General features: G+C 35.6%; 1 protein-coding gene across 1 annotated transcript in view; it reads left to right on the forward strand.

Annotated features, from left to right (window-relative positions):
* The first annotated feature begins 835 nt into the window (after positions 1–835).
* Positions 836–26138, forward strand: part of LOC133534825 (acyl-CoA Delta-9 desaturase) — a 53252-nt gene continuing 27949 nt past the window's right edge. Inside the window, exons 1-2 of the mRNA XM_061874114.1 lie at positions 836–994; positions 23880–24196. Coding sequence (XP_061730098.1) covers positions 23881–24196 — 316 coding nt within the window. The 5' untranslated portion in view covers positions 836–994; position 23880. The remainder of the gene's footprint in view (positions 995–23879; positions 24197–26138) is intronic.

Genomic DNA, 26138 nt, shown 5'->3' on the forward strand with positions numbered 1-26138 from the left:
GGCCGATTTAAATTATCAATCGAAATAAATCTTGATGACTATTGTTTTACGTTTTGCTAATCTAGCGTGTTTTTGTAAAGACGAAATGTCTTTATGGAACCAGTTGTATTTAAGTAGGTACAGAAGTCAAAATAAGAATTAAGTAGGTACTTATTTGTACGCTTTACATTCGTACCCACCTTTCGTAGTAATTACTTTGTTTGAGAGAAACAAGATAATTGATGTTTAAATTTAAATATTTAACGCTGTTAGGTACCTACACGATTCATGAGAAATCAAACTTAGGCACTAGGTAGGTACTTAATATATTTTTGACGTAATGAGAAGGCACATTCAAATATTGATAACATCAATATGATATTGATCTATTTTCGGCGCATTGTGAGTTTAATGTCAAATCAATGTCATGTTTTCAATGTCTGAAATCGTCTTGCGGTCGAATTATGTCCGGCGAAAAATTCAAGGCCGCGGCGCTATTTCTAGACAGCTCTACAATTTACATGTTTTGTTTCAGTGAATTGGGAATGTTAATTAGGTTAGCCAAGTATTCTGTGGTATAAAATACTAAAACTGTGATAAGATAACAACGTCGTATTTAAAATTTATTTTTGTCACCGAGTGAAGACGTTGTATTTTTACAATGCATACATTTTAAACCTAAAGAAGATCACATCGATCGATGATTTAAATTTGATCGTTATACCTGGGTAAATTCACCGCATATCCGAAGACGTATCCGTGATTTAGAGTCGCGTGCCGTAGGTTGAATAGCTAGGTTTATCGCATAGTGATGTTTGTACGGCTCCGACCCCATCCCATCAGTTCGACGCTGCACGGCCCGAGCAGCCGATTCAGTCCACCATAGTACGTCGCGAGCGCTGGTTCGACCACCACGCCGCCCCGCCGAAACCCCACCGCGCGAGCTGTGCAAACAGATACACCACAGTGAATGTCACACGACTCGTCTAGTGTATTCCGCCTGTAAAAATATTTCGTAAGTAAACCATGAGGATTTCCTAACTCGTTGCTTATAATATGTTGTACTGTGTGTCAGGTTGACATTCGGCATTTCTAAATTTTGTTTATGCCGGCTCCAAGGCTAGGTAAACAACGATGGTGTCATAGGTACTTACGTCAGAATGCGAAGATACTTCCTTTTTAATGATATTATAAGTAGCAAATACTTAGTAAATTTGGTGTTTATTTTACTAACTACGTTGTTTTCGAAGCTTTTTACTTAAAATGTAGGAAATGAAATTTGTAACACGTATAAAACTGATGATGTTTGTACGGCTATAAGAGTTCCTGAGTATGTTTTATTTTAGTAAGTAGGCAACCTACCTAAACGAATATAAGGTAGGTATAGATTATGCCTTTTTTTTTGTGCCAATCCTATATTTTTCTATGTTTCGCACCTCAACTTACTACCTATTTTAATCTGAAAACCACTAAGGCTTTTTTATGGATTCAAGCATATCGGTCAACACCTAGAAGTTTAGACTGGAGTCGAGTCGTTTCCAGAAGATTTTACCAGTACATTTGACTATATTTGGGCCAACTAACAATTACTATTTATTAAATAAACTTTCTTATACACACTTACATGCTCCTTACGTCCGCTGTCTCTTTCTGACAGTCATTGGATTTTAATATGATTCTGTAAAAGATTAAAGATGTAAATAGTGCACACGGTTTCTGTACAAAGTCCGTAGTAATGTGATGTCATTTAAAATAGAGCTTCAACCGATTTCAATTAGACCAGATTGAGATCCATTTCGAAATAAATTGATAGCAGTGTCGTATTTTGCGTCACCAGAGGGCCTAATGGGGCACTATTTGGTGTTTAATACGTGCCATCACCATGATATCGTTAGTTCTAGAATCTAGACTATCACTCCGCCCGTACCGCGCTTGGAAAATTTTCCGTGAAATATACCTAGGTACACCTGCCATGTTTTGGTAATTAAGTTGTTTTAGCCCAGTTATTTTACGGACCGCAAAAGTGGTGAATTGGAAATAATTTACAATACTTCGCAGATATTTTTAATGTTAAAGTATTAGATTGTAGTATTATGTACAAACAAAAATCGAACAAAATATTGTTATGCTTATTGGTATATTGCACATATTACAAACGTTGTTTTGTGTAGGATCTTTATGAAAATATATATTTTTAGGATGTTTAGTTGGTATCTAAACTTATTACTATTTGTTTCTAGCAAATTAATACATGTATCAACCGCGCCATACATTTGTAGATCAAGTGACAATAATATAACCCAATTTTTGTCAAAAAATTGACAGTAAATCTGAAAAGCTTGCAGTAAAGCAATAATTATTATGACATAAAACTATTTTAACGGATAATATCGCATGTAATATCGAAATATCGCTGTAACGGATAAATGTAAAATACATCACGTCATTTCGAAACCTTTACCGAACGCTGGTCGAAGGGAGACTGAGAAAAAAAACAACGGGTTGCACTGTGCCTGTGCTGGAGTGCCGGCAGAAGTGAAAACTTGAATATTAACGTTGTGCATTTTTGATATTTTGGAGAAATTGAGTAGCAGTTTTAAAAAAAGAAATAATTCTCTATTATACCTACGTAATAAATTTGAGTGTGGAAGATATTTTGAAATGCGAATTTTAGTGTTAATATATAACATATACAGAGTAATTCATGAGACGTGAGCAGGAGCAGGAGGAGGACAACAGCCTACACAATCAGTAAATGTTAATGAATCGTTCACCATCATATTAAGTAAAACAATCACGCTTCTTTTCTGTTTTTTAACTTTTTGGTAAGGAAAAATTTGAGTATCTAGAATCATGGACACCCAACAACACAAAGATATAATACAACACAATTAACCTCTTTAACCGTTATGACAGCACTTTGATTATGAAGAAATTAAAATGTCACGCTTGAATGAGATACGATTTTCCAAAAGTAACCAGGCTTCGATGACATTCAATTTGTACGTCACCATGATGTCTCGTGTCCGTCTTACGAATTTTCAATCTGACGGTCACGTGACCTGACGCGAGTTTAACATTTTTTCCCCATCACAAAAAGTGCACAGCGCCGCTAAAGAAGTTTTCACTTCAAAAATAATATAATTATATATACTAATAAACGTAATACACTTCTTTGCGTAGCGCAGTAGGGTAAATAGGACCGACGTTGTTTTTATTTGCTCTCTTTGAAAACCGGTCTGGCCTAGTGGGTAATGAATGATTCTATGAAGCCAATGGTCCTGGGTTCGCGTCCCGATAAGGGCATAATTTATGTGATGAGCACAGATATTTGTTCCTGAGTCAGGGGTGTTTCCTATATATATAAATAAGTATTTGTATATTATATACATGTCTGAGTATCCACAACATAAGCCTTCTTGTGCTTATTGTGAGGCTTAGTCAATTTGCGTACAAACCTCCTTTAAAATTTTTATTTTACTTATTTATTCTCTACATAATTTTGAACTACCATGTTTGCGCTTATGTGCCTATTAATATGTTGCAAAAACATATTTCCAGAAATATATTCTCGTACATATACTAGAGAATGTAAAAAAATAAACTTCGAAGTTAGATAAAGCTTATGTAGCTAAGTACAGAAGTACCTAACCAAGATTCTACAATTCTAATGAAAATACCCCTCCAACAAAAAGAGCTGAGCCAATTCTATGGCTCACGATACCTATTGCAAAAAACTCTGTCCTGTTACTTCAAGTAGCTTAAAAAAGTGATAAGTCACTTAGTATCAGTAAACATCTATTAAATTTATACTTTGATTTAAGTAAATAGTACAATTCCTCGTTTCAAATAACACCATCAACTCAAATGGAGCGGTCGGCCCTAAATCGTCATAGCGTAAATAAAACTCCGTAAAAATTTGATGATGGCGTGCCACTGACGTACTCAATTACTTTTATGACATTTATGTGGAATTTCCCCGCATTTGGAATTCATGGTTTTCTTTCAAAGGTACCGAAAGGAAACGATTTTTCACGATGGGCGTGTAAAGTGCACAAGTAAATGTCAAGTGTATCAAGAAAGTCATGGTTAGATTGGATAGCTCTAAGATTGGGCGTTTAACATTAATTGATTGATAGGCCATAATTATTCACTTATTATTCGTTATGAAACGTAAATAAAAATTCATTAAATAGCATACATTGTTGTTCCTGTTTCCAGACAAGTTCAGCAGTTTATAAAATATATTTTCTGGCGTTTAAAATGACGTACTTATGCTTAAATTACCCTTGCGTTACCACTGTATATAATTATGCTGTCCACAAAAAAAAATACCATCGCTTTATCACAAATGCGGATTCATCGTTATCTGTTATAGTTTGTTTGTTGTGTACGAAAAATTGTAGCACTAAGAGCTATATATATTATTATATATTCGTCAATTTTAATCATTCGGAGAAGTGATTTAAATCATTTGCGCATTAGCAAATCGCAGCAAACACCCAGTCAGTTTTGGGACTGGGAACAACTTGCTACGCAGTAGAACAATTTATGGAGTAGGTATTCCTGCACAAACAGCGCGCAGCGCTCAGAGCGGGCTAAACTAGTATCCTGAATTAGATATAGTTAACAAACAACAAATAAAAAAAATTGGCCAAGCCTGAGTCACGACTCCGATGATAAGTGCTCCGTACCATCATACGTATCTTTATGACTGGTCTAATTTTAGGAATTTGCCTGGCTGGAGGTAGCCGAAGCAAAACTCGCAAAGACAAATCAAATAGGTACTCATTGGTACTAAAGAATCAAAACACAATGAAATTGTTTACGAAAACACAGGTTTAGCAAAAACAAGCTAATGTTCGGAACAAAACAATGTAAGGTATATTGGGGTTATTCTGTAAATAGAGTTATTACCAATACGTGTCGTTGACAAGTTTCTTCTGGTCTTCATCAGCAGTTTCACATCAATAAGTGGCCTATTTTGAATGCAAATATTGTTTTTGGTTAATAACAGTAACTCTATATAAATATCAGTAACAATATATAAAAATCTCTGTAAAATAAAATTTAAAGTGTCCTCGATTCTTCATGGATCTCACCATCACAACTGGATTTTCACAAAACTGAAAGTACTTATGAATACTCGTATATTCATTTAAACAAAAAAAAAAAACGATTCAAAAATGACCAGAGTTTTAAGGTAACAAATATTAAAAACTAGCTGCTGCCCACGACTTCATTTCCAAAGTTTCAACTCTCTCAATCTTATAAAAATCGGTCTCTATACAAACTGTCGATGCCCTCTCAACCCCCTTACAGAATTCACTTCTTTCTCGATACAAAGTTTCAACACCTTTTTGTAACGATGTGACTTTCTTCGAAGTTTCAAGTCCCTCAAAAAATGTTTTGTCCCCGATATAAATTTTCAACCTCTTTTTAGCCCTATTAGAGGACGAATTTTAATAAGTACTGAAATTGCTTTCCTTGCATTGTAATATTCTCTTTCTACGAATTTCAAGTCCCTCACCTACCTACTCAAATCGTTGCCGTTACAAACTTACAACACACTTTTAACCCCCTTAGGGGAAAAAGTTCGAAACACTGAAGTAACTTTTCTTGTATTATAATGTTGTGTCTTCCTACGAAGTTTCAAGTTCCTCACAAAAATGTTCGTTCCCGGTACAGATTTTTAACCCCTTTTTCACCGCCTTAGGAGATGAATTTTCAAAGACGCTGAAATCACTTTTCTTGTATTTTATTAAAATGTATTTTCACAAAGTTTCAAGTTCATAACAAAAATAAAACTTAAACCCCATAGAAAATTTCATCCCCTTTTTAACCCTCTTAGGGGTTGAATTTCTCAAAATCGCTTCTTATTTCTTGTACACAATATAATAGAATGAACACGATGTGCTAATTTCAACTTTCTAGCTTTTGTAGCTTCGGCTCTGCGTTGATGACGTTGATGTGTCAGTCAGTCAGTCAGGACACACGCATTTAAATATTACTACTTAGATAATATATATAAAAAAAAAATTAAGAACCGCCTCCTTTTGAAGTAAGTTATAGTTAAAAATAACCACATCCGTCAAATATAGACCTGTTTCTTAAAAAAATAGTCAGGTAGGTAATAAAGCGGTAATATAACCTCGTCAAATACACACACACGAACGTCAGTTTACTCTTTCTAATTCTGCGAGATAATTCGTTTAGTATAAGTTTTGCCTACCTAAATCGTTCAGTCACGAATAATTTAAGAGCCCGCAGCAAGCTTGGCCGAATTTCACCTTCCCATACAAACTGAGTTTCGTTCTCATTTTAAAACTACGTGTTGAATTGTAATGAAACTTTGCACTTATAATGACATGAGGTCTATCTATGCCTGTAATTAGTTTAAATAGCTCCACCTTATAAAAAAACGAAGTACTTAGAGCAAACGAGTTTTGTACGAAAAACCTCGCCGTATATCTTTTAACTATGGTATCTGAAGCTACATAATCTAATTACTTACAGGCATAGCGTAACTACGAGTATGTTTATATGAAGAACTGAGTTTGCTGCGACGAGTAAAGACAGGATAATTATGAATTTAAAGTTATTTTTATGAGTCTTATTGCGACGATGCATGTGTCAATTATAAAGATGACAATAAAGTTAATTTTAAACGACGCAACTTATGCTTCCACGCGTGTATAAGGATAATAGGTACCTATTATTAATGGGGACTGTAAGGGAGTCCCCACTGAAAAATACCTATTATCCGTATGCATCTTGGAGACCCATGGAGAAGTCGATTTCGCTAATACCTAATTAATATTTATAATAACAAAATAATAAATATATGGGAAACTAAGGGTCAAGCGGGATAACTTTAGACAGCTAAAAGTAGTTCAAGATGCACAGGTTATAAACGGTATGGTGTTGTCAGAAAATTTCCTAATATTCAGCAGTATTTGCTATAAAGTATATTTTGTAGAAATGTAAAATTGTAACGGGATTGATTCCATATTATATTATTTTGAATCTAAAATCATGTTTATATTTTTAATAATTGTTTTCATTGAAAATATTCTACTGCATCTGTACATAACCATAAAAACCCTGAAGAAATTAAAAACATTTTTTTAAGTTATGGAAACCACTGATTTTCTATAATGAAAGGATAGCGACCCCTAAAACTTTTCAAAATTAACGCTGCATGACAACAATATTGACAAACCGGCCATTGATTGACTGATCGATAGCGTATTACAATATGCCAATTATACTTTATTTTAGGACTTTATTTTATAAATATTTATACATATACAATATAGGTATTATAAATAAACTGTCCATGCAAAATTTATAAAGAGCGCAAATTAGCAGACCTTGACGACTTGACGACTCCAGTACCTACCGCCGTATTGTTTTAAAATGATGTCACGAGCACGAACGGGCGGCGTACATAGCACCAACTGTGTGCACTTTACTTTCATTTTAGTTAAAAACTAGGTATTTTATATTCCTTGTAATCAATTTATCTGCCCCAGCGGCGGCGTCATGGTTCCACTTTTATCACTATGCATACATACTTGTTAGAACGTGACAGGCATGGTGACAAATGATAAAGAGCCAACCATCTTAGCCCTACTGTAGGGCTGTCACTATGTCTGTCACGTTCTAACAAGTCTATCTATGCTCTCCTGACCGTTTTCGGCCACGGCGACTGCTTCAACTCCTTTTTTGGCGTTCATGTGCTCTCGTGTGGCTGTCGTAGCCGATCTTGTTGGCAAAGACCCGTGCGCACAACGGGCACGAGAGGACACCATCAATATAATTATAGCTGATCACCGCTGGTGGTCGGGCTTCCAGCTCATCCCTCTTGTCCTCCAGATCTGTTTGACGACGGGATTCAAAAATATCCGTATGTTTCTTAATCAAAGTATGTAAGCCCAAAACTGACGGGCATAGTGACAAGTGATAAAAATGGAACCATGATGCCACCGCTGATTTTACAAACTGTGAAATACGCAGACAGATGTATTCAAAAAAAGGTTCACCAAATATCATTTGCACTATTTTCTCGTCTTGTTGTGCAATATAATATACGTCATCAGCGATATCTAAGGTAGAATCAAATCGTTTTTTTCAGAACGCTTTGAAATTTTCGTTTTTATCCGTATTTTTCAGTTTTTTTGGGAAAGAAATGAAACTTTAATACTAATTATTACATTTATTAATCACTGTCACTGCCATCATCTAAATCTATCATACCCGAATCAATAACCTCGTCGACAGTGGAACTGTTAATTTGCAAGTGCAAATTAGATTGAATATAAATAAGTTTATTCAGCCGTTCTGGCAAAAGCCGGTTCCTATCCTTGGTGTGGGTGCGACCAAACAACGACCAGTTCCTCTCTGATGCAGCAGATGACGGAGAGATACTAAGTAACCTTACGGCAATAGTTGACAGAAGTTTTGTTCCACACAATCCTTTCCACCAATTCAGAGGACTAATGGTCATTGCAGGCTGCCATATGAATTCGTTGGCCCAGAAACCGCCTTTTGCTTCGTATTCAGCAAACTGACCCATTAAGTCACAGGTATTAATGTGCATTACAAAACACACGACTAAGCAGGTGTAAACTATGGATTAAATATAAATGGAAAAATTGACAAGTTCTTTTCAAAATGCGTTTTTTTCCGTTTATTTACGATTTTTTTGTTTTTTTCGGAAAAATACATAAACTAAGTGACATTGTTTTTTTCCCAATAAAACTTAAAAAACATGGCTTTTAGAAAAAAACGGGAATTTTTCCGGGTTTTTTCAACCCTACCGCTCACAGGCACAACAATAGACGGGTGTCATGAACCAGAAATCGCAGCAGAAATTGGGACTATTCTAAAAAAAAAGTGAACAGCATAACGGTCTATGGATTGAAGTTTGGGGGGACAATGAGACTGGGTTATTGCAAAGACATCCGAACACCTGCCATAACAATGTGTTCTCTAGTTATCGAGGCAGGCGGTGACTTGCCACCCACTAGATGGGCCCCTGAAATTGCCGTCGTGAAAACGACCAGAAACAACACTGGTGAGTGGTGAGCAGCTCAGGGGTGTCGAGAGGTGTACGCCGCTTTCCACCCAGTGGCTGATAACAGCCATTGTGCCAACTCGCGTCTTATGTATGTTTCACTTCCACCCCTGAAGTATATACCTCTAACGCTCCTCTCTAGACGGCCAATGAAGGCAAGCCAGATCTGTGAGTCCTGCGGGTCTCTTTGGGGTCCACTCCGAACGACGAAGACACGCCGGAGACGAAGACCCTGATCGACTCTCGGGAGTACTCGGGTCCGTCGGGTTGTTACTCCCCAATAGCTCGCCATAAGCTGCCCTGCCATCATAATTATTATTAAAGTTATAAAAACATCACACAAAGTTTCAAATGGATTAGAAAATTGTGCAACTATATCAAGTCGGCCTTGTGACGATTGGTCGAACACCGCAAGATTTCTCTTGATAGTGTTTTCCACTATGACCCTTCGGTCAATGACAATAATTTATTTAGTACATTCATATTGAGGCCACCGATGTCATAATATTATGTCAATGAGACAATAATACAGTCATGCAAAGGTACAATTAAAACATAACAATAACATGCGACGTTCAAACACGGGACAGATATATCGAGGTGTGGGTGGTCAAACCCGATAACTCAAGCAAAATGGTGTTTGAAATTGGAACTATATGTGACATACATGGAATTCTATTTTGACTGAAAAAATATTTTCCCAGCCTTCGATATTATTTCATGCGGTGTAGGAAATCATTGGTGATTAACTACTACACAGTTGATGTCCGATGAACGATGATGTCAATTTTGGAAGTTGTCAACAACGAACTAGAGTCTGACTAGAAGTCATAAATGACTTTACGAGTCTCACGACCCATGTGTATTGTGCCGCGAGCGACTCAACTGTAGGCACTGCGCGCAGCTTGACAACATCAAATGTGTCCGTCCGCATCAAAACGTCCCACTTTGTCGCTTGCAATAAAGACACCTTAACAGGTTATTAGTATAAAGATACAAGCAAATCTCGTCCTTATGGTAAGCGACAAAATGGAACCTTTGACTAGATTACGACACGAAAGTATTATAATGCCGTGCTAGATGTTTGACATATAGAATTTTGTTTTAACCAATCAATACTTCTAGTGACCATTTGACCACTCACATTTTTTTAACAGCGGGAAATTCTGTATTGGGTTATATTCAAAGCTGGCGGGATGTATTTATGGAGAAGAGATAATTGTCAGTTATATATTTACGCCAATGAATCTTAGTCTTGAGGACCATGTTTTGAAATCAAAAATGTACTAAGAGCTTTGTCAATATATATTAGGGCGTGAATCTGACTCGTGCTTGGGCGTATTTTTAGGTAGGTACCTTTTCTGCCGTGTCTATAAAACGCCGATTAATTAAATAGTTGACTCGGTTGCCGGTTCTCTAAAACGCCAGTAAAGCCTCACTTTTTGGTTAATTATGTCGTTAGAGTAGTAGTTAAATAGTGGTTTATGGTTCAATAAAATTAGTCTCATGTTGTTGATCCACTGTTGATCGAGTAAATTCAACGCTAACAGATAATGGGGTCGTCACCAGCAGCAACTTTATTGCGGGACCCGACTGGCATATAAAGGATTATTACATCTATCCTTTCGCCGGATACTCTCTGATACCATAGAGAAATAAGTAATCATAGAGTGCTCACTCCATCCATACATGAGTTTTCGTACCAAATCATTTATTATTTTCGTAGTCGACACCTTGCGTCAATTAGCGGTTTTATCGACCCGCGTAGCCAACATGCCTATCGTTCACGCTCCGTGGCGAACGAAACGTAACTGTCACAGTCGCACTAATATGGAAGAGTGATAGAGAGAGATGACTATGCCAGGGATCGGAAACCGGTATTTTTTGTATGGGAACGAAAACGGTATTTTTTCGTTCTTCGTTAATTACTTCATTTCTAATTAGGCAATCTAATAATACGAAGTCGTTATCTGAAAACACAACTGAGTCCTACATTTGGAGTATAAAATAAACCAAAATATAAAATATTTCGAAGTTCACAAAAAACCGGTTCAGATCCTTGGACTATGCTACGTCACGGAGCGTTAACGTTGGCTACGCGGCTACTTCACAATAGATGTCACGACAAACGAAAAGTCTAATGCTCCACAATTTTCAGCCAAGTTCTTTAATAAATAATTACAGTACATATGGTGCTACTTTACCGCACTAGTGCGAAAATTAGCATATTACGTTACTGTGTCGAACATTTAAACAGCCATATGTACTGTAAAACGTTGTACGATACATGTGCGAATAGGTAATTCGCAACTCGTGTCGATTTAAAACACTCCCTTTGGTCGTGTTTTAATTTATCGCCACTCGTTTCGAATTTCCTATTTTTCGCACTTGTATCGTAATGTACTATTATATGTCGATTAGTATTTCAGTAAACTTTCTTAAGTGATCAAAAATATTAAAACCGGTGCACGTACAATAAATAAATATTCAAGGAGAATTTAAAGTTTGGATGAAATTATTAATTATAAACTCAATTAATTGTGACGTTATCTATGAAACCTGGATTTTTTTATGGAGGGCGCTTACGCGGCATTGCGTAGCTCAGCGTTGTATTTATATAGGAGCATCGTTGATAATGGCTTAAGCGCCGTCAACAACAATGTACCTTTCAATAAATAACGTGAAATAATGTCACAATTATACGAACGAACAAAGAAATGAGTCAAAGACTGACTATTTTTGATCACTTTTAATTAATTATTGTTTTAAACTATATACTGTTTTTATTAGTATTGAACGCTAATCAAATTTTGGTGGTAAGTAACTACTGGGAAAAAAATTGCCAGTAGTTTTCACCAAACTAAGTTGGTGTAGTAGGATTTTTTCTCCCCGTACCTACACTGGGAAAAGGTGAAAAAATTTTTTGTCAAGTAGCGGTACTGATAAATCCGCCGCCGAACGTGTCCTAAAAAGGATAGTATAACTCCTAAACACGGTTTAATAAATCGAAAATATCGCATTTTAGGCTGCTGTTTACGTACATCATCCGTGAACCGACTATTGATGTTTTACTGTTGCAGTTTTTTTTTTCACTTCAGGCCATTTTATTTATTCATGTATTCATTTAAAGATATTTATTATTACTTTAGGTAAGTATACAACGTGTCTCATTTCTCTGGATATTGACCGAGATCCCGAGTAGAGTCCCTTCTCAGGAATGTTTGTGGAATTTTGATTTTATTTCAATGAATCAAATTTGAAATTTAAATGACATAATCGGTCGGGAGTCGACGGCCTTCCAAGGGTTAATACTGTGGCGGTTGGAATGAGACTTTGTACATTGGTTAGAAATACCCTAATTGACACGTCCTATTTATCTTTGTCCAGAGGGTAGAGACACGTTGTAGATTTTAATTACTTTTTATTTAGCTGGAAGAGATCCCTTATACTTTCGCTTAGGAGTTTTCCTTATACTTAGGGATAAGTTCGGCTTTGTACTTTCAATTACACATCTGCTGTAACCTTTCCTTGTTAGAATAAAGCGTTTATTACTTACGTACTTGTTTACTGCTATAGCTTGTTAAATAAATTAAACAGGATAGATTAACTTTACCTATTACGGAGCTACCTAACTGCCTACGTGATTGGTTTTTTTACTCTATTAGTCATAAAGTACTTTATGCCTAACGATTCAAGGTGAAAAACATTGATTTAGTACTCTCTAAACAAAAACAAGTGCCTTCTTAAGTTTATAAGAATAATTGCATTTGAATATTTTAAAGATCTTTAAAATAAATTTGGAGTAGCGATAATGCATAATCGTCAGCCCAATCTTAACATGGGTCCAAGAAGAAGTTTAAAAATGTTGTAGCATGTGGCTGTTACCTAAATGAAAAATAAATTAGGAAGCATTAAATTAAAAAGTTCTTGTGAATACGACACGAGAGATAAACATAAATAAATAAATAAATATTATAGGACATTATTACACAAATTGACTAAGTCCCACAGTAAGCTCAATAAGGCTTGTGTTGAGGGTACTTAGACAACGATATATATAATGTATAAATATTTATAAATACTTAAATACTTACATAGAAAACACCCATGACTCAGGAACAAATATCCATGCTCATCACACGAATAAATGCCCTTACCAGGATTTGAACCCGGGACCAGCAGCTTCGTAGGCAGGGTCACTACGCACTAGGCCAAACCGGTCGTCAATAACATTATAATATCACCAATTGGTGTACGTGCATCTTACTGTCTCTTATTTAGTGTTTCTTAATCAGACGCTGTTTGTTCTCGACACAGACTGGTGGTCTGTGGTCCTCAATGAAATGCCAACGGCATGACATAAAGATATTATTGCGATTTGCGTGTGTCACCGTAAAATTATAAACACTCGTCAGTTAACAATCTCGCTAAGTAGTTACCTATGCAAAATACCATTTAGGGTCGGCAACGCGCATGTGACTCCTCTGGAGTTGCAGGCGTACATAGGCTACGGAGACTGCTTACCATCAGGCGGGCCGTATGCTTGTTTGCCTCCGACGTAGTATAAAAAAAAATCTACGTTAGATTGTAAACTAACAGGTGCACAATCTTACCGTGTCACATGCTGAATACAGGATGTTTATTTAGTCACCTGCAATAATTTACGTGGTGAATATATAGGTCATACTGAGCAACTTTTACTATGGGACCAACCCCGAAATCGCGAAAAAAAAATTTAACTCTCCTATAGAAAATGTCAAGATCAGACAGCCAAAATGTATGACACAGCCAATATTTTTTTCGCGATTTCGGGGTTGGTCCCATAATAAAAGTTGATTAGTATGACCTATATATTCACCACGTAAATTATTGCAGGTGACTAAATAAACATCCAGTATTCAGCATGTGACACGGTAAGATTGTGCACCCGTTAGTTTACAATCTAACGTAGTTTTTTTTTTATACTACGTGGAGGTAGGTGGTAGAGGTGACTAAATAAACAGACTGTATAACACAATTCCATGATAAAATTTCAAGAAATAGGTAATGAGACTAATGAGTAACTATATTTCGTTTTCTCGTTTAAATCACAATAGGTAGTTTAAGAAAGATTGATTGCCTACACATCAAATTAATCATTGACTCACTAGCAGATGTTGGCTGGTGTGTTTTATGACCCAAGAGATGGCGCAAAGATAATGAATAGTGAAGTGTTAAATACAAAATTACCAACCCAGTAACCCGAAATGGCTGATGATATCATGTATTACGTAATTACTTCCCCTTATAATCTTGCTTCAGATAGATATGTATTAAAGTAGGTACCTAAATTATAGACGTGTGAACTTAGTGTCTTCTATGTATAAAAAGCAAACGTGTTCTTAGCTACTATTAAGGTATATACATTTCATTTAGGATAGAGTTCAATTAAACTAAGAGACAATTGTCAAACCGATTGACCCATATCAAACGGGGCCATCCCAAAAAGTTCCGCTTCGACGCCACTTGACGTTTATGGGGTTCCATTTATTTCTCAACTATAGTTAAGATATATATAAATGCTTACCTCCTTATAGTTCGTGTCATCCGCGATGACGCGCAGATTTGTCAAATCTAAACTTTAATGCCATAACAATACGAGTCAAGGCACGCGTCATCGTGAATGACATGATCTATATTCATAAAACTTTACAGGCCTTAGTTACTTTATGTTTTATTCTTTCTTACGAGTACATACACATTATTCAAAATGGCAGATTACTACCTAATTGAGCCTTGTACTATGTTTATGAAAAACGCTATTAGTCTGCAACTATCTACTATGATTTTTGATGTACAACAGTTAAAACGGCCAATTCGAGATTTAAAAAATCCATTTTAATCGGTTATTATCGAACCACGATTGGAATGAGGTTGAGAACATTATATGTCGCTTTTGAACAATAATGTGTGCCTTGTCGTATCCTCATGCCTGAGGGACGTGACGACTGTGGACACTTCACCAGTGCTCTCCAAACCGCTCTATCTAGGGTCCGGTGCATGCTACCCTGAAATGTGGTCTTTGTCTCTGAAGTTATTCTGTCCGCCCAACGCATGGCCATACGTCCATCCCTACGCTTCCTTGGCAAGCGTCCAGTGATTATGAGCTTTTTCAAACTATCTGGACCTGTCCTGCTCAGATGGCCGAAGAAACAAAGTACACGTTGGGTGTAAACAGTGGAGAGCCTCGTTTTAATGTTACGGTGTTCAATCAACGAGATCCGGAGCATTCTCCGCCACCACCACATCTCGAACGCATCTTTCCTACGACGGGTTTCGATTTTAATGGTCCAGGTTTCGGACGCGTACAGATAGATCGAGAAAACAAGGGTCCACATTAGTCTGATCTTTGTTTTGCGGTGTATGGTTCTGTTCTCCCATATTTTCTCGTGTCCTGCACCGCAACTTTGGCCATCTGGGCTCTTCTAACCACCTCTTGGTCGCAGTCACCATCGTTGCGTATTTGAGATCCCAAGTACACAAACTTGTGTACCACCTTATGATCGTGCAACTCGTTGGTTCTATCCATTTTACCAGGACGATCGATAAACATTAACTTCATCTTGCTTCTGTTGCTCTAAAGACCATATTCATCGCTGTAGTCAAAGTAGGTACCTACAGGATAATAATTAAATCGTCATAATTTCTGAATATTATTCGGAAATACCATGGAAAATCAATCGCCTATAATCAATAAATAATAATAACATCCTCTTATAATATTTTACCACAATAAATATTTTCTAAAAAGATATTTTACCTATTTTAATGGCACAACGACTTGATAACGTGAAAAATGTGTGTCAGATTTATTTCATAAATACTCGTATAACAACTGACACATTATTTGCCTTTGCGATAAGATTGATTAAGAAGAAGAGTTGAAATAAGTACTGGTTGTTTTTGGTGAATCATGTTTTCTAAATCGATTAGATTTACATTTCTGCAGTATCGGCACTTAAAGAGATATCATTGTCTGACTAGTGAATATCAAAACGTCATCGATAAATTCAAGTACTGGCTAACTACTTTTTCGTATACAAATTATGGACTTGTAAATAAGTGCTCCCAGGACGTTCCGAAAGGTGTGCATACAAGTTTTAATATTTTTCAGTTTTTTTACTTGTAGATGGAAAACGGTACGTCTGACGGCAAATTTGTTCTAATCACATGAATTCTTGGTCGAAGTTGTAAAAAATGGCCGCCATTTTGAATTTCTTTAATTTTGGTATGCTTATGTTAAAAACCCGAAAACGCAATTTCACCAGTGTTTGATCCACCAAACCTTAACTAGTGCTATTGTAATTGATGGTGGTTTCCTTCTACATCGAGTGGTTTGGCAATCCAAGGAAAAATGTATTCCCTAAGGTTCCAAAATTTATGGACACATCCTGGGATTGCGCAAACTCGGAGTTAGGACCAAATGAAGGTATTTAAACGATTTCCAGCTAGTTGGGAATTAATTCCTCAAAACACTTTTTCTGGAACTTATTTGAGTGGCTTATAAGATCAAGTAGATAATCTTCAAAAAATCAAACTAAATCAGAATTTAAAAGTGCACCTGTGGCAATATGCAATTTTTAACTAGCGACATTTCCTCGTTGGTTTGTCAGGTTGATGCATTGAGCGAGGAAGCTGCCAGTCCTTCAGTATTTTGTGGCGTCTCCGAGTGTCTTGAACCATAGCGACGCTGAATGGAAAAAGTATTCGTCGCCGAAACCACTGTATTTTCCATTTGTTAGTAAATTGCTATCACTCAACGTGGGTTATTACTATGGGGTATCACTATGGGTTAGTATCTGTCGTTGAATATCTGCCACCATCAAAATATAAGTAGGTAGCCATATACGCGCGGCGGGCTTGAGCCCCTGTACCCGGCTATTTTCTACCGAGCCGCTGTTCCCTCTTTGACCTTACTTACCTATAAGTGTGGGCGACATGCTTAGATATCTATAAAATAAGATTTTTAATGGTCAAAAGGGCCTCCAGATAACTAAAATTAACCATGACCAGAGACCAGTAAATATTAAAGACGAACAACTTCTTTCACTGGCGGACACTATGTTCATCGCGTGCCTTTTTACTATTTTTACGTATTAGTTTTATAGTATAATGTCACCTACTGCTATTTATTACTTCTAGTAAAATCCGAATTCTCTGGCCGCTGTTACAAAAGTACAATTGAGGAAAAATAAAAGCATTTTAGGCAAACTCAAACTTGTAATGAAATGTTGACATGACTTACTTCAAATTAGGTCCGGAAATACCACATATCAGGTGCGATGAGTGAAGATGATATGTAAAGAAATTTTATACAGCCTTACACACACCTAGGCCTGTAAGGCAACCTTCTTTTGTTTTTAAACGTCAAATTGTGACACGTCTTGGCATTCAACCATAAAAAACCTATAAGCAAAATTCTGCCATTATGCTTTTTTTTGTCTTATTGCGTTTTATTTTCTTTCTTGTGATTGTTTAATATTACTTCGTGGTTTCAAAGGGGAGCAAAACTTTTATTATTTTTGCGTTTTGCGTGACATTTTTACCTTGTTGCCACAAATGGATTTTTGTGAAAAAAATATATTTCATACAATATTGTATTGTGCATTAAATACCTAAAAATTGAGGTTGTCGCCCTCTTGTAAATAATATAAAAAAAAAATTATAACAAAAAAAAATTTTTAGGCCTTTGTAAATAAGTTATAACCTTGATTTTTTTTTGAAAATGTATTGCTATTAGTGCCATGTAAAATCCGAATTTCAAAGAAATCTAGCTATTAGTTTAGCTTAGAAAAATTAAAAAAGATTTTTATATATATTTTTTTTATCCAAACCAAAGGGATTCCAGGCTTGAAATATTGTAAAATGATATGACGGCTAGACCCTTTAAATTGAAAAGAATATGTATATTGTTTTAATATTACATTCCACATCTCTCTTGCCCTTACATTATTTAATGACGCCATCTAGTTTTAAGATTTTTAAACCATTTCTAAGGACTCAGAATCATTTATTTATGCTTAAAACTACTTTTGTAACTATAACTGTCGTCAGTCGATTTTTAAAATTTACGTATTAAATTATTAAAGGCCCATAAAATAAAAGCATATTTTTATTTGTGTGTGTGATGTTTATACGTTATCTATATGAAATCTGCATAGTATTTATTGTTTCGTATTAATATCTCTTACCACGTACAAGAAATTTTAATATTAAAGTTAAGATAAAGGCCCATGTACAATTTTACGTTTTTAATTACAGTAGGATGGCAATTTCCGTACGCAAATAACTAAGACGAAAAATAATATTTAATGGCATCTAAACTGGTCCAAACCAGAAACTGTAAAAACAAGTAGCAATTAAAACATTGAATGATTTTACATACACATAATAGTATGTGTATGTAAAATCATTGTATAGGTGAGACAGCTCTGGTAAGAAATCACATCAAATATTTTTGTAGGTATAGCAATCTGTCAGATTTATATAATGTATATTCTCATTTCTTTATTAATTTTATTTTTCTTTTCCTTTTGTAAGAATTCGATATGTTTTCTGAAAGAACTATGTATTTGTAAGATTTGATATGATATCTATATTTTTTATCAAATTTCTAAAAAGAAAAGTTGCTACTGTATGTAATTGCATGATTTCTATAGTACCTAATCTAAATTGTATTTTTTTCCTTATTTAATGCATGTTAATTATAAGATGTAAACTGAAAAAAATAGATAGCCGAACTGGTTTTGTAACTTTACTAAATAACTAAACTACGGTTATAAGAAAATAAACTTTGCATAAATTTACAAACTTATTTTGTAGTGTATACCCAGTACCTGAACACTGGTAGCCAAACACGGTTTTGTAACATATAACACATAGTTCGCAAGTCCCAATTTTTGTGTAAACAGTAACCAAAATTTTGTTACAGTTATGCAAACATTTCTTTCAGTGTAATGTTTTGAAAAGATATGTCCCACCGAGTTTCTTGCCGGTCCTTATATTGGGATACCCTCATTCAATTGGGCGGGGAGGAAGGGGGGAATTATTGTGAATGTTCGGTAATATTTATTATTATCATAGCGAATCTGCTGTAGTTTTTTTTGTAATCTGTTATTGCGGGGTGTTATGTTTGACCGCTGATGCCGAAAATTTGGAACAGTTGTAGCAATTACCACTATTAACATTGAATAAATCATAACCGCTTATTTCCTTTGACCACATCCCGCAGTGTACGAGATAAGGCACTATAATGTGTTAGGAAATACCTACAAAATATCTTAACTATAATTTAACGACTGCGATTGTGATAAGAATAAATACAATAGCGTTAACTTGATAACCAGACTGCGTACAAATATTGACTTTTCCAGCAAAATTGCATTAAAATCCACACGTGACCGAAGTAAAATGTTCGTAGCTCGAGATAGAAGTATTACGGGGTGATTTTGTTATATGACTGGCCATACTCTGAGGGGTCAATATGTAAGTCATACTGAAAATTTTTACTATGGGCCAAACAAAATCTGCTGTTATATCCACATAATTATGATTCCCCGAATTGCATGATACTTACGCCATTTTTAACCTCCAACGCAAAAAGAGTCCCCATACGTTTGACGCTAATGTCTACGTGTCTGTCTGTGGCATCGCAGCTCTCAAAAGGATGGACCGATTTCGATGAGGTTTTTTTTGAAAGCGAGTTTTATTGCGGTGGTTCTTAGCTATGACTGTTAAAAATCGATCTAGCAGTTTGACGAGTAACAGCTCTTTTCCAAAATAATGTAACGCACTTTTCGGCATAATGGCGTAGGATGTTATTTATTGTTTAAATTTAATAGTTATTTTATTTCGGGGTATAATATACTAGTATAAATTATTCAGCATGATTACGTTGAGTATTCAACCCTCATACTGGCCAGATAAAACAAAATCAGTCTTTATTTTTATATTTTACTTGTGATATTTAACCCTGGGACCAATGTGATAAAAACTAACTGTACATTATATTGAGTTATAATCCAAGTTTAATTAAAAATACCTAATAACAGTTTTTTTTTTAATGTTTACTGTTAGTTTTATTTAACATACCATTTACCAACACCATGATATCTTTTAGATAGCGCTGCATATGCTCGATCGTTGATAAGTATGCTATGTTTACTCGATAACAGTCCCATACCCATGAGTTTGTGTGACTCACCGTTTGACCACGTTATAGGTAGTTTCCTAGCAGTGGAATATCTTAAGGGATGTTTACAGCCAGGCGAAGTCGAAGTATTTATTATATTTCGCGTTTCTTTTCTGTTATCTTGCCTATGAAGCCGATGGTCCCGGGTTCAAATCCTGGTAAGGACATTTATTTGTGTGATCAGCTCGGATATTTGTTTCTGAGTCTTTGCTGTTTTCTATGTAAGAGTATTTAGGTATTTATATATTCTATATATCGTTATCTAATTACTTACAACACAAGCCTTAATTAATCTTACTGCAGGCCTTAGTTGATTTTTGTAATGATGTCCTTATAATATTTATTTAGATCTTTGCTCTATTATCATAGTAGTTCTCACTATAATAATTTAACGGTTTCAGTTCCGTATTTTTAATTACAAGTTCTGTAGCCTTATCACGAGTTTGACACTGAGAAACTCGCTAACGTCTGCGTAAGAGCTGTTATGCACTGTCGACTAGTCACCGGCGACTTGGTCTCTCGGCGACCAAAACATAGACAACAAGAAGCGTGAGTGTTAGGAGATCAAGCTAAGCGCAAGCATCACTAAAACATGTTGTATTCTTTAGAACCAGTGTTTGCTGAATATTATTGAGAATTGACCATATTGAAACCTAATCATTACAAATTGAACCGTAAACCGTCCCGGACGGTTACAGTTTCAATTTGTAATGGTAAAGTTTCAATATGGTCAATTCTAATTAACATTTGGCCAACACTGTTCAGAACTATGTTTGAGAGAGATATGGATCCAATTTTGTCGTCTCGACCGTTTCTCGCACTGTGGACGCTTCCATTTGAACCCGTGTTCCTGGTGGTCGCTGGCGATCAGTAGTCGCTTGTGCGTCGCCACTACGTAGCGAGTCGCCGAGTCACTCGGGCGACTGACGACTATAGAAAGTCACAGTCGACCAGCCGACAGTGCGTAATAGCTCTAAGTTACTTTTTATACATCTCGCTCGCATTAATATGCCATTTTATAGAAAGTAAGTTACGCACACGCTAGCGAATATGTCAGTGTCAAACTCGTGGTAAGGTTATTAGTATTTGTAGTTAAAAGTTCCTTCGCGTGTACGTAAGGTGCGCGGCGCGGTGTCGCGGCCGATGCTCAAAAATTGAGATCTAGGCTCTCCAAAACAAAACATGACACGCGACAGTGACTAAAAGTGTAAGTAATATAGGGTATTTGACTGTATTTAAAATAAATTATTTCACACCATGCACAAAAGAAAGAAGAAAGATAGAACTATAAAGAGTAGGTAACTTGACTGTGACATCATTTGCTAGTGTTTCATATAAATTCCATAGTAGAAAATCGTTGTGACAGTTCGAAAAACGAAACTGATTTGACTAGTAGTCAAATACCCTATTATTATAGTGTTAATGTGACTCACGAAAGTTAAATTATATCACAGGTGTTTTGTTTATCTTATTTCTGTGAAAAGCTTATCAGGCGTTATTTGCAGATAAGGATACTATGAAGTATCTATTAGGAGTACGATAAACGGGACACCTGTGTTAACCGGAAAGGAATGGGGCAACTAATGTCTAGTCAGTGTGGTGGGCGCGTCGGAGGAATGATTCACGCCGCGTTTGACCGTCTCACCTCTACTTAACTTTCCTCCTTATTCATGAAACTTTACTAACCAAAATAATATAATTTTTTTGCTGTTTTTTCATTGCGCCACCTACTGTATTTTCTAATTTTATTTTCTCCGATACCCAAAGGTTGTCTGGAAGAGATCGCTCTTAAGCAATAACACCGCCTGTTGTTACCTTTATCAAATTTAATTTGTTTGTTTCTGTATATATATTGTAAACTATGTGACGTGTGCAATAAAGAGTATTGTATTGTATTATTGTATAAGGATGATTTATGTTTTATCCGTTTCTTACATACCTACACATAAGTCACAATAACAAATTAAGATAAACGATTTTAGTATTAGCAAATTGAATTGAGTATAGAGGCGTATTGTCAAAGTAAGTTTTGTAGTCAGCTAAATTTACTGCCATCTTTCGACACAGGACTAAAACTTTTAGAATGACATATGGTTATTTCACCCATGTTTTTTCATTGATGTGTTAAATATCAAACGGTGTCGACATCTACTCGAGTATATTATGCCAAAGGTATATCGCCATTTATTCGAGCATACATTTCTCTTCATTTTTCAAGGCACGTTCTTTTCTTAGCCTTTATTCATCTTATACGGAGTTATATATATCTTTGGTATTAGCTAATTGAGGCTTGTAGCGCGTTTATGAATAACGCCATTATCACTTTTTATCGGCTATAGCAGAGTTTCCCAAACTGTGCTTCACGGCGCCCCATTTATACAGGACGTCAAAATGGCGGGGAGCCGTTAAATCATATTCGGTATCGTGTTTGCAGATTTAAAAAAAAGGTGAAGAAAAAAAAAAATTACGCGAAATTTTTTTGATCCTTGTAGCTTTTATTTACGAGCACGATGTTCGTTCGAACTTTGTATCGTTTCAAACAGAGTAGTGTACTATACTATCACAGGTTAAAATCGCATCGCAAGTTCCTAAATTTAGCACTTCTAAGTATTCTAGTTAATCAGCGGTCGCAGCATGGTTCCATTTTTATGACTTGTCACTATGCCCGTCACTTTCGCGCTTACATACTTGTTAGAACGTGACAGGCACGGTGACAAATGATAAATATCCGACCATCTTAGCCTTACAGATATTAACATTGTTGGTTATAAAATTGTCTTGAACAGGATCTCCAAAGAAACTTCCATCATCAAACAAACTTTTTTAGTAATTGCGTTCATCACATCTGATAATAATAACTATGTATTAACCTAGCAATCAAGAATATGCGTGGATGTTGACTTCACCGACAACAGAATTGTGATCTAAACGGATGCTAAGTTCTTTCGATAGATTAGCTGACAACTTAGGATTCGATATAGAGATTTTTCTAGCACGAACGAGGCAACGCTAGTGACTTCCTTCTAATATTTAGTTCATCAATATCTTTTAACTGTCATAATAATGTTATATACAAATGTGGCTTATTTGTAAATAAATGAACGAGAATAACGAAACTATCAATTTATTAATAATTTAACTACATATTAAAAAAAACTACATCGCATACATAAGTACAACAAGAATATTTTTCAAATCGTCATCGCTAATAAAACCATCATACAGATTTTCTTATATGATTCTCGAAGTAAACTATCTTTTTTTTTTTTCATATGTATTTTCGGGTGTCAAACTTCTTTGCATCTTTAAAAAAAAACATAAATCGAATAAAATATTTTTCAACTTCTACTGATGTAATAACGGAAATATGGAAAATGATTAACGTTAAACTGGAACAAGATTGCTAATGTTTTTATTTTGTCACGCACTAACAACATGACGTTCGGGCTAGGAAAATCTCTACAGACGTAGAGATTTTCCTAGCACGAACGTCATGTTATATCCTAAGTAGACACTTAGGATAAATTTAATGACAGTGATAACAATCTATATATGTATATTGGTGTACTTATCAGTCTCTTTTAATTTCAGAATGGCGCCCGCGCAAAAGAACGTCGACGCCGACGTGTGCGACACCGACCTGCCTTCACAAATCAAAATGAGGCTTATTGCTATAGACAATAAGAGCCAAAACCGAGAACATTGTGATAACAATAATTCCGTGGACAATATTAGTGAGAAAGTGAACGTGGATACAGGGTTCGACTTGGAAAAATACGAGTCTATGGAGTTCAAATCGAAGTTTAGATGGCCCGATCTGACTGTACAAGTGTTGTTGCATTTAGTTTCTATATACGGACTGTACCTGATAGTTACATTTAAAGTGACATTCTTAACAACGATTTTTGGTAAGTGTTTTATATGATAATTTTTAATCTAGGTATTTTACGAGTTAACATTTTTGAATTCTCGGAAAGTTGAAGCAAGATGGAGATTGTAAGTGACACTTCGAGCAAAACGCCGCAGAGTGGTGTGCTCGCACGAGTGTTAATGTCACTAAGAAATAGTACATTTCGATGCTAGTGCGGAAAGTATGTCATTACATGACATTTTCGCACGTGTATCGAACGACGTTTTTTAGTACAATTGCGGAAAAAAAAAACAACAAGTACTTTTTTATGCATGTTCAGACAGAAACAATTGTAAATATAAAATATTATACTATTATTACCTAAGTATCGTTATTTACGATTATTTGTGCATCATATATTTAAATTGTATGAAAACAATATCGAATGTTGCCTTTGGAAACTTAAAACGTTCTTGCAGTAAGAAAAAACGCCTCTGCTTTGACAGACGTTTCGGCACTTTCGGCAGCTATTCCGTTCCATTCAGACAACTTATTAAGAACGGTTTTTCAATATTAAAAAAATAACGTGGTATAATTATGAAGAGGTAAGTAATAAAATATGAAATATGCTTATATTTATTATTTTTACATTAACAGTAGGTTTTTATGTTGATTACGACTTTTAAAGGAAACTAACATTAACACTCATCAATAAGTATAGGTAGAAAGGTAAAGTAAAAAGCACTAGTTCGCGAAATCAAACTTTCCGCACGCTAAACAGCTACACGCAACGCAAAGGTGCCCATCACAATCGCTGCGTTTCCGCGTTGAACCTTTGCGCTAGGAACGACCCGGAGCGGGGGTCGAGACCCCCTAGAGGTTAACAACAACCTCTAGGGTTAATCTGTCTATCCGTTCGTGGCTTTGCTCCGTGATCGTTAGTACTAGAAAGCTGCAATTAGGCATGGATATGGTATAAATCAATCAGGGCGATAAAGTGGTAAAATAAAAACTCTTTTTATTTTAACCCTATAGTTTGGGGTATCGCTGGATAGATTTTTGAAAACGAATGGAGGTTTATAACGACTATTTTTAAAGTAAATATTATCGGAAATAATCGCTCGCGCTCTGAAAGAAAAAAATCTATGCTCCTCCCCTAACCGTTTAACCATGGGTCTAAGTCCAAACATCTGAAAAAAATCGGGAAATAAAAGCTTCAACTGGCTTAGTACAAGGAAGGCCTAAAATAATTTTCATATGTATCTATTATTTCATTTATTTCTATAACGCGATAACAATTTCTACGTGAACGAAACCGCGGGCAATCCCTAGTATAGTAATAAATAATGGTAGGGTAGTAATGTATCAGTATACTAACAACAAAATAACTATTTTCTAATGATATTAATTGCGGATTTTTTGATGGACCGTAGACGCAGTCAAGGGCACCCCGGTCCCCGCTACCGTTGATCGCTGCCTCCTGCCACAGGGCGCGGCGCGCGCAATCTTGCCGCGCGTTTGAAACGTAACGTATTTATATAAGCAAGGAATGCATATATCAGAAATGAGTGTCGCCGTGATTTTATATTTCCAAAGTTTTGTTTAGTAACTGAGATCATTGTTGATGATCGTTTATTATTAACTCTACAAACTTTAATTCAATATTGGCTTTACTGCTTAACCTGAAATCAATATCTAGATAAGCACATTGTCTACATGTCTAACTTTTTACTAGTATACTAAGTTGATCGATAATATCGTAATTTTGCAATATCAGCTCTACAGCATACTCTAATTCTATATTTACAAAATAATTCGTGTTTTTACGTTCACCAGAAAGCAGCTGTTCCAGATTTCTAAAAACCGAAAATTGTAAATAAATTGAAGTGTTATTCGATATGATAAAGTTTTTTGTAACATTAATTCTATATTTACTTAGTTATTAGGAAAAATTAAAATATTTAAATATAACCGAACGCTCAACTTTAAAATTTCTAACT

This window comes from Cydia pomonella, chromosome 2 (assembly GCF_033807575.1).
Source record: "Cydia pomonella isolate Wapato2018A chromosome 2, ilCydPomo1, whole genome shotgun sequence".
Lineage (NCBI taxonomy): Eukaryota > Metazoa > Arthropoda > Insecta > Lepidoptera > Tortricidae > Cydia > Cydia pomonella.